The sequence below is a fragment of the Mandrillus leucophaeus genome, unplaced genomic scaffold (assembly GCF_000951045.1).
Source record: "Mandrillus leucophaeus isolate KB7577 unplaced genomic scaffold, Mleu.le_1.0 Scaffold1147, whole genome shotgun sequence".
NCBI classification, from domain to species: Eukaryota; Metazoa; Chordata; class Mammalia; order Primates; family Cercopithecidae; genus Mandrillus; species Mandrillus leucophaeus.
This window is the reverse complement of record NW_012099732.1, coordinates 426,818-437,415: the sequence shown is the minus strand read 5'-3', so window position 1 is coordinate 437,415 and position 10,598 is coordinate 426,818. Positions and strand designations below refer to the sequence as shown.

At 36.5% G+C, this 10,598-nt stretch overlaps 1 protein-coding gene across 1 annotated transcript in view; it reads left to right on the top strand.

Moving 5' to 3' along the window:
* Nucleotides 1-10,598, top strand: part of ITGA1 (integrin, alpha 1) — a 176,535-nt gene that overhangs the window by 72,930 nt on the left and 93,007 nt on the right. Inside the window, exons 3-6 of the mRNA XM_011997663.1 lie at nucleotides 90-202; nucleotides 3,369-3,457; nucleotides 3,580-3,691; nucleotides 4,313-4,440. Coding sequence (XP_011853053.1) covers nucleotides 90-202; nucleotides 3,369-3,457; nucleotides 3,580-3,691; nucleotides 4,313-4,440 — 442 coding nt within the window. The remainder of the gene's footprint in view (nucleotides 1-89; nucleotides 203-3,368; nucleotides 3,458-3,579; nucleotides 3,692-4,312; nucleotides 4,441-10,598) is intronic.

Sequence of the window (10,598 nt, the reverse complement as noted above, 5' to 3'; positions counted from 1 at the left end):
TGTCAATTATCTTAAAATCAGTCTTAAAACAACTCATATAAACTGTTTCTCAATGTTCAAAATTGTTTATTAATTTATTTGACTTTCAGGGTGCTTATTGGTTCTCCTTTAGTTGGCCAACCCAAAAACAGAACTGGAGATGTCTATAAGTGTCCAGTTGGGAGAGGTGAATCATTACCTTGTGTAAAGTTGGATCTACCAGGTATGTAAAATAAAAAAAATCTGGTTTTAGGCCAGGTGCAGTGGGTCATGCCTGTAATCCCAACACTTTAAGAGGTCAAGACAGGCATATCATTTGAGCCCAGGAGTTTGAGACCAGCCCGGGCAACCTGACGAAACCTCATCTCTACAAAATACACAAAAAAACAGCTGGGTGGGGTGGTGCACTACTGTAGTCCTAGCTACTCAAGAGGATGAGGTGTGAGGACCACTTAAGCCCAGGAGTTTGAGACTGCAGTGAATGGTAATTGTGCCACTGCACTCCAGCCTGGGTGACAGAGTGAGACCCTGTCTCAAAAAAAAAAAAAAAAAAAAAATCTGCTCTTAAATTATACCCAGTATTCTCACTGAAAACCGATTTTGGGCCGGGTACAGTGGCTCACACCTGTAATCCCAGCACTTAGGGAGGCCGTGGCAGACGGATCACCTGAGGTCAGGAGTTCGAGACCAGCCTGACCAACATGGAGGAACCCCGTCTCTACTAAAAATACAAAATTATCTGGGCGTGGTGGCACATGCCTATAATCCCAGCCACTCAGGAGGCTGAGGCAGGAGAACCGCTTGAACCTGGGAGGCAGAGGTTGCGGTGAGACAACGTTGCACCATTGCACTCCAGCTTGAGGAACAAGAGCAAAACTCCACCTCAAAAAAAAAGAAAGAAAGAAAAGAAAACAGATTTAAATCAATTCAAGAAAATATTAGAAGTAATCTATAATCATTTTTCATATAATCATTTATAATGTATAATCATTTTTCTATAATCATTTATCTTGCAGATTCACAGAGAACACCATTTCGATTCCCTCTGTCCTTAATATGCTTTAGAAAGTCATCAAGGAGCATACATAAATTAGAATATCTTACTAATTTTATAACTTTTAACTCCCTGCATTTTTCAGGATTCTTTCTAATTTACTGGTAATGTGAAAGAACTTCTCCAAATAAACCTGCCCACCACATTCCCTCCACAAAATTTAACTTAGTGCCTGGTTTCCAAGAGGAAATAGAATCAAAGGAATTGTAATAGATAAATTTAATTTTAAAAATGGAATTGCACAAGATAAATTTATATTGAAATAGATGTATTTGATAGAAATAGTTGGAACATGACTGGAAAATTCCTACTAAAATTATCTAGAAATTAGAACCCTGTCAATGTTATATACAATATTACATACTATGGAAATGATTTATAGTCCCACAAGTTTATTTCAGATATTGTATTTTTTGGTTCTCTTTTTTTCAATTTTCTATTTGTTTGTTATTATGAACTTTTTTTTCTTTACATGCATAAGCATACTTATAACAGCTGCTTTAATATCCTTGCCTGATAATTCCAACATCTGGAATATCTCAACATCACGTTCCATTTATTACCTTTCCTTGAGGCTGCGTCACATTTTCCTGTCTTGTCTTGTGGGTAGTAATTTTGGATCATAACCTGTATTATGTTTTTTAATTACAGGTGTGGAGATTCTAGATTCTGTTATATGCCTGTGAATAGTCTTAACTTTTCTTATTAGCAGGAAATTTACTTGGCTCAACTCAATTTCCAAGCATTGACTTTCTTGCAATGACAAGTAGTTAAAATCTCTATTCAGGTTTTATTTCAGCTGGGCTATTTGAAATATACTCTGTACATTTACTATGCAAGTCATCTAGTTATTTGGATAAAATACGTATGCATATTATAGAACTGCTGTTTTTGTGGCTGTTTTTAGAAGATATACTACTCTCCTCCTCACTTTGCAGTTGCTGCCATTGCCCCTAATCTCTGTTCTCTTTTTATTCAATACAGTAAGACTAGGAGTTCTATTTGAGTTTTAGCCACTGACTAGGACCTTCCCTAGGTGGGGGGGTGGGTTAGGGGTGAGGGACAAAAACAAAACAAAACACAGAAACAGGAAACTCATTTAGTGCCAGTATCTTCTTCCAAGCATGGATTCCCCTCCAGTTTCTGCCGCCTTTCTAGTGCCTTCAGGTGATTGTTTCATGTAATTTTTTTTTTTAATTCTTCCGAGAATTTATAGTTGTGGTTTGCAGAGGAGCTGTTTTGATAGGAGTTACTCCTTCTTTACTGGAAATTAGAATAGTTTTAAAATTAGCCTAGAGATTTTAGCCACATCAAGAACAGTAGGGAAGTTTCCACTGTACTCCCTAATTGTCCCAGGAATGCTTTTCCTGGGTCAAGCTTTGTATGTAAAACTCTAATACAGATTACTCAAGATCAATGCATATAATCACCCAGCTCCAGGTGCTTTCAAAGCAAACCAGACTAAACTCTTGGACAAAGATCATTGCTCAGATCAGGAAGTCCAACTGACCATTTCAGAATCTCTGCTTCCATTCCCCACTTTAAATCCATATACAGTCTTAACGTGCAAACAACTTCTGGAACAAACAGTGAGACAAATCTTTCTCAACCTGAATTTTGCCTCTTTCTAATATTCCACTCTACTAAGAAGATTTAGAAGTTCTTTTTTTTCCTGTCCAGTCTTTTTTTCTTTTTCTTTTTAGTGTGAGAAAGTGGAACTTCTTACCAATGTTGTCAGGCTGGCATGCTTCATGCTTCAGGACCCAACATTCCCTTCAGAATGTCAAATGTAGTCTCTTTACTGTGTTTCCTTTATTGAAACTTCCTGGACACTGCTCTAATATTCCTCTAGTTTCCTTTGTCACCCAAAGGATGTCCTCATGATTTTGGAAGTCGTGGTCAAAAAACTGGTGTTTGAGTTTTCTTTTCTGATCTTCTACCCATTTCCCCTTTTCTTACCAAAAATCATATTTCATCACTGGTCTTTTATAACAAAGTTATGAGATTACATTATAACTACAGTGTTATGAGACTTAAAACTTTGTTTTAATTAGCAAGAACGTGCAAAAATCAATCCCACATTCTCATTGCCCTACTAGTTCTGCATTCTTTCGCAGTTCAGCAAAACTATCTGAAATAGTTTCTGGGACATGGGCCAACTCTTCAGCCTTAACTTGTTCATTATATTCTTTAAGAATACTTGGAAGCCTAATTAGTTGAACCAAAAGAAGAATGTGCTATGATATGAGCAAAACAAATAGAATGTCTTAATGAGAGATGCTTAATTTCACTTTGTGAAACTTTTCTCCCTCATAAAATTTTGTTCTATTTTTAGTTAATACATCAATTCCCAATGTCACAGAAGTAAAAGAGAACATGACATTTGGATCAACTTTAGTCACCAACCCAAACGGAGGATTTTTGGTAAGAACTGAAAGAATAATGATATTTACTGACAACAGATATGCTATCATTTTAATTCTTTGTAAAATCTGTTATATAATTTTCAGTCTAATGATTTCTAATTTTAAAATAATTTTTTAAAGGCATGTGGGCCCTTATATGCCTATAGATGTGGACATTTGCATTACACAACTGGAATCTGTTCTGACGTCAGTCCCACATTTCAAGTCGTGAATTCCATTGCCCCTGTAAGAGGTACAGATTTTACGCAATGTTATTGCACGTTTGAAAAGCCTAAGCAATGAATGACACATATGTATACAAAGGAGCATACCAAAAAGCTTAAAGTATTTTCTTAGCTACCAGCATTACCAATTTAGGTAAATGTTTGCTTTACCAGTGTATAACAAAATCTGACTGCTATTTTTGCAATTGATATTAGTGTAAATAACTTTACAAAGTCATTTTTAAACTTCATAGATGAAGCTCTTATGCTGCTTATATTTAAAGAGTGAGTCTCTTTGAGGAAAGAAGTAACTTAATTTGAGATATGCACAAAAACTGTTTTATAAAAACTGTTATATAAAATTCATATTGAGAAAATTTGCAAAGATAACTCTCATGCAATATTAATTAAAACTCAGTAGGTATGAATTTTACTTGATACAGACCCCACACCAATTGTTATTGAAAGCAATTAATATTTTTATCACCTTTACTTTTTCTAAAACTATTTTTTATTGCTAATGCAGTGTATCTACTATGTAGAACATCAGTTCATCTTTTAAAATGAATTTCTTTCATCCATGAAAGCACTTCATATGCCTCTGAAAAAAGTAGATTCCAAATTTGCACAATTGACTCCTTTTATTGCAGAATGCAGCACTCAACTGGACATAGTCATAGTGCTAGATGGTTCCAACAGTATTTACCCATGGGACAGTGTTACAGCTTTTTTAAATGACCTTCTTGAAAGAATGGATATTGGTCCTAAACAGACACAGGTATGTGACTTTGTGTTTTGATTTCTGTTGTTCTAAAGATAAAAATGCAAAAATTTTTAACAAAACTAATTATTCTGAAAGCAAATTAATCAATACAACTAACGTTGAGAATGAATTTTATATCCATTTTCCTGTTCTTATTTCTGATAAAAAGGACATTACTTTAAGCTGTGTTATTTTCTATTTTTTTCTTTTAAGACAGAGTCTCACTCTGTTGTCCAGGCTTGAGTTCAGTGGTGCAGTCTCGGCTCACTGCAACCTTCACCTCCCACGCTCAAGCAATTCATATTCCTCAGCCTCTCAAGAAGCTGGAGTTAACAGGCATGTGCCACCACACCTGGCTAATTTTTATTTTTGTAATAGAGCTGGGGTTTCATCATGTTGGCCAGGCTGGTCTCAAACTCCTAGCCTCTGGTTGATCAATCTGTGTCTGCCTCTCAAAGTGTTGGTATTACAGGCGTGAGCCACTGTGCCCAACCTAGGCTGTGTTATTTTCTAAACAAAAATATTATGAAAGCTGCCATTTGTAATGCACTTGGAAAATAACTTATATAGATTTCTATAAACTCATAATTTAATTCTTACTTGAAATAGATATAGCTACTTTTGGTAATATCAGAGCAGGGTGTCAGAGTTTGTAGAAACCAATCTGACATCCCAAAAAACCCATCACATTATAATCTCTCATATTATATAAATAAGTTAGTAACTGACCAGAGGATACTACTTAAAGTATGTTGTCCTCTCTATTAATAATTTCTTTTCCCTAAGTTAAAAGCAAATGCCCCTGGCTATCTCTCCATAAAATCAAATAGTTGTTCGTTTATTCCCCCAATTAATATCTATATCTAAACACATCTCCTTTATTGCCACTAAATGAAGTGGAACTTCTCACATAGCTTTTCCACTTTAGATACTGAGTTTAATTGCATTTAATTAAATACATTTGACTGATTTAATGTTTATTAAACTTATATGGGCATATATATTAAAATACAGAGCAGACATAATGGATAACAGGCAAATAAAATGTCAAAATTAAATTGATGCCTCAGGTCAGGAATTAGCTCTAGAATCAGAGCCTAAAAGGTTATTGTGTGGTTTGAAAGCTGTAGAGAGCATAGGAGACTTTAAGATTGTAGAACTGCAATCAGTACAGTGATCATCTTTTGTTTTTTGTTTTTTTTTTCCTGAGGGCTTTACTTTGGAAGAAGTTTCTGAGGCACTGAAAAAGCAGTCTGAGTGCATTAATGTTTGCCACACCTACATTAAATTTGGAACATAATACGTGCACATATATATACATACATGTGTCTTCATGTCTCTGTGTATATTTATGTCTCGCTTTATATTTTAATGTATATGTATGTATAATTTTCTAAAAGGATGGTGGTTGAAAATTTCAAAGTTGAACTCAGACCTCAAAGTGAAATGTATTACTGCATTCCAAGACTGAATAGGTCTCTGTAGAGAGCAAGTGGAAGGATAAGGTTATATACATCCTACTGGACAATAGAAAACTTCTTGAAATCAGAGTAAAATCATTAAAAATGAAATGGGCTTTTACATACCACAAAATGTAATTTTCCGTGGAAGTGACTTATTTGCAATTGACCTTCTCAAGTGAAATTACTAGTGGATGGTAGGGGACCTTTTATCCCTTCTTGTACAGGGTTCAGGGCATTCTGCATCTTAACAGACCCGCTCCAGGATGTGACTTGCTCTTCCTTCCGGCACCTGTTCTGCATGGACCTCCTTTTTTCCCTTCTGAGGACCACTCTCCCTTCCTCCTTTCCTCTCTTCCTCTATCCCATCTCTCCTTGGCCAATAAGATAGCATAGAGTCATAAAATTAAAGCTGGAAAGAATCTTAAAGGTCATTTGACCCCAAACCTCAATTTATGAAGGTGACACGGAGGCTAACTGACTTGTTTAAGGTCTTCCTGCTTGCTGATGGCAGATCAGAGCACACAGTTCTCTAATTGTAGTTGAATTTGTTGTTGTTGTCATTGTTTTTCTTTCTGAGAGCTCTACTTCTAGAGAAGCTTCAGAGCCCATACCATCTAATGCCCCTAAATGGTAGATTTCAATCCCTTTCCATCTCAAGAGGATGACTGTCCTCATCCTTCCTCAGGCAGCCTCTTGGCTGAAACAATGCTAAGCTTGGCAATGCTTGGCTCCCTGCACTAACATACCTGAAATGAAATGGCTTGTGTTCCCGCTTTCTCCACTTTTGCCCATGATGTGCTTTCTTTCCTTCTTCTTGTTTTGTCCATCCCATTTGATCTTCTTATCCAGTTTTTTCCTTCCAAAGCTAATAACATTCTTGAAATATATTTTAAAATGTATTATACAGCCATCTAAATATTTTATTTTGCCTTTAAATTCACTTATATATATTACTCTAAAAATTAATTTATTAGTAGCTGTTTGTGAAAATCAGTGCAGCTATGACATGTTTGAAGTCGGTCCACAACTTTAGAAAGAAAATCCATATGGTTCTTTTAGACTAATAATCACAGCTTCTGTGAAGATCTATGCCAGTGACTCCATTTTGTAAAGAAATAAATAACAGTCAATTGCTTATATGCTCAACCTATTCTTCTGCAATTTTGATGTTTTTCAGTTAGAACTATAATTAATTTACATTCCTGTGTTGAGAGTCCTAAAAGAGGAGCTATTCTTGTCCACCAGAGGAATTCTAGCCTGCCAGGGTGGGCAACATGAAGTTATATGTCTTTCCTGGAGGGAACAATGGCTCTATTCAGACACATGCAGGAGCGCCCTTGGGGTCCAGATGCTACCACTGAATGGGAGGAAAATGAACTTACCCTGAGGCAGAAGAGTTCAGTTGCATTTACTCAGATTCAGAACCTCATTCCACAGAGAAGAATATTTCTGAATGAAACACTCTGCACAGTGTCGTTTACAGTATCTTCTGACTTCATCCAAGGAAACCTGCTTTTTAAAGAGAGAAGCTGATTATATTTCTGTTTTATTTTTTTATGTCACATCTTGCTTGCATCATTGATTGTGGAGCTTAACCATATACATTCATTCATTTATTCAGATGTATGTACTAAGGGCTTACTATGTTCCAAGTTCTATGCTATAGCTTGGATAATAATGGGGAATAAGACAGACAAGGCTGCTGCCTTAATGGTGCTTCTGTCTAATGCAATGTTTCTCCAATTATGGCTCATGGAATTTCTGCTTCCAAATCACTGGGATGCTTGAACTATACCCCAAATTTTCAAAATCAGAATCTCTGAGGGTGGGGCTGTAGAGCCTGCATTATACATAAGCAACCCATATGATTCTTTTTTGTTTTTTTGACACTGAGTTTCTCTTGCCACCCAGGCTGGAGTGCAATGGTGCAATCTTGGCTCACTGCAGTCTCCACCTCCCGGGTTCAAGCGATTCTCTTGCCTCAACCTTCCGAGTAGCAGGGATTACAGGCATATGCCACCATGCCCAGCTAATTTTTGTATTTTTAGTAGAGACAGGGTTTCGCCATGTTGGCCAAGCTGGTCTTGAACTCCTGACCTAATGATCAGCCTGCCTCAGCCTCCCAAAGTGCTGGGATTACAGGTTTGAGCCACTATGCCTGGCCCCGTATGATTATTAAACAGATTAAAGTTTGAGAAACACTGGACTAAGCCATAATTATTATATTGGTGGGTGTGTGTGTCTGTCTGTCTGTCTATCTGTGTTTGCTGCATACTGTAGATAATAGGGACCTCAAGAGCAAAGGCTGCATCATCTTCCTATCTTCATCAGTGGCCAGCCCAGTGGTTTACTGTAGCATAGTAAGCCCTCAACGAGCACTTGTTGAATAAATGTTTGTATCATAATGAGTCCAGTTTTGGATTTTTCTCTGATTATTGGACATTTAATAAGTCTTTTTTCTATAACTGGTATTTTTAAAATTATTTTAAGTATATTACTTTATACTTGATTCTCTAGTGTTCAGTCTTTTCTAATCTTCTTTTCTATTTTGGCTTATGTTATATCAGTGACTAATTTCATAAATAATTTTCTAAAATAAAGAGATTGGAAAGGACATATTTACCAAGCCATTGCTTTTGCTAAACCACGTTTAATAGGGTTTTAAGTATAATGCATGTAAACTCTTTTTAAAGTTTGATCATCATTCAGTGGATTCAGAAAAGAAATCTAGTCATAGAAAATTTGGAAAGACATTTTCTCTTCAAAGAAAATGTGTGCTGAAAAGCATGCTTATCTTTTCATGTAGTGTTACAGTAATTCTTTCCAAAAACAGTTTGTTTGCTTGACAACCAATTCTTTTTCTTGATTTGTTGCTAATGTAATTTAAATCTGTTTGATTTTGTTTGTTCGTTTGTTTTCGTTTTATTTGTTTCTTTTAATGAAAGCATTCAGTTCCACCCTATGATTGGCAAAATTAGCTTCTGGAATTTATTCTCCCCTTTATGTATTCTCTCTATCTCCATTTCTGAAAGGAGCAGATATAAAAATGAATTGTGAGAAAGATTACCCAGAGGAAGGTGCAAAAGATAGAAAGCTAAGAGCCAGACAGAGAACTTTTAGACTCCTCATCCATACCAAATTTCTAAAAGACTATTAATGTAGTTGATAAGATTTGTAGAGAAGATTTCTCTGTAGAAAGAGCCTACTCAGAAAGACTTCAGTGGCGTCATACACATCTTGGTATGTGTATACTGGAGTTCGGACACGTAGTTGATTGACTAATGCCTAACTCCTGCCTGAATTGTCAGAGCATGACAGCAGCTGTTACGTCTAGCTGCTGACAGGGAAGTCAGAGCAGAGGTCATTGCACTGGAGTCAGCCTGCATCCCCAGAGATTGTTAGAATGCATGTGTTTTCCCAGGATTGGCATGGGTACTCAAAAGGAAGAGCCAGCGTGAGATCATGTCAGGGCCTGTCCATAGGGATTACTGGAAGTGAGTGGCTGCCTCTGCAGAGAACGCACAAGATCTCTGTAATTCTTAGGGACTGAAGGTCAGGGGTGTAGGTGAGACATCTTAGTGAAGGGAGTCCTCCAAAGAACCCTTGAAAAAGTTGTACATACCTATTAGGACCTGATTTATCTTAGGATAACACCAACACAGTAATAATTTCTCTATCCTTATTTATCTTCCCTACCTCTGTCCCTGGAAGGACAGAAATCACAGTTAGCAATCTGAGTGAAAACAAGTAGGAAAACAAATAAAAGCCAGTCATGCATCTTTCTCAACTACAGGCTTCTCACCTCATGTAAGCCCTTAGTAGAAGTAGGAGAGAAGATTTAACTACAAATGTGCTTTGATGTTTCGCCTTGTTGGTTTTTAGACACAACCACATGAAAGTATTGCTATTTGATCTTTTCTTTCCAACCTACAAATACAGCAGTTTCATTTGGTACAGGCTAAATTAAAATATATAACTTTGTAAATTAACAGACATTTTAAAACTAAGAATTAAAAAAAATCTGAAGATATTTATCTTTCCATCTAGGGATAGGAAAACACTTCACTTTGAATAAATTTTGAAGGGCTGATGGGCCACAAATAAAAGTTGTATTCTAATTACACCTCCTGTATTTTTGTTTGCTGTATTGATTAGTTACACATTTGGTACAATAGATATAGATTGAATATGATTCCTATTCTCTGCAGTCATAGATTTGTCATGTAGTAATTGCAAGCAATAAAAGGCAGAGTCAAAGATATGGAACATTTCTCAAAGTAACTGTTACCTCCAAAAAACAAAAATAGAAAAAAAGAAAAGGAAAGTGGGAAGGAAGGAAGGGAGGGAGGGAGGCGGGAAGGCGGGAAGGCAGGAAGGCGGGAAGGTGGGAAGGCAGGAAGGCAGGAAGGAAGGAAGGAAGGAAGGAAGGAAAGAAGGAAGGAAGGAAGGAAGGGAGGAAACTTATATTAAGTTTTCCATGTGACAATTCAGTATGCATTAGGGAAATACATTCACTCTAAATAGTTACTCAAAATCCATTCTATGTTTCTGTGTGGCCCAGTTAAGACTTTTGCAAGCATAGTTAAGGAATTTTTGTCACCCAATTTTTTTACCCAAGACAGAGTAAAGGCTATAAAATTGCCTTTTAAAAAACACCTATAAAAACAAACCTGAAGCACTCTGAGCTTGCCATAAAAGATATGATGGTAA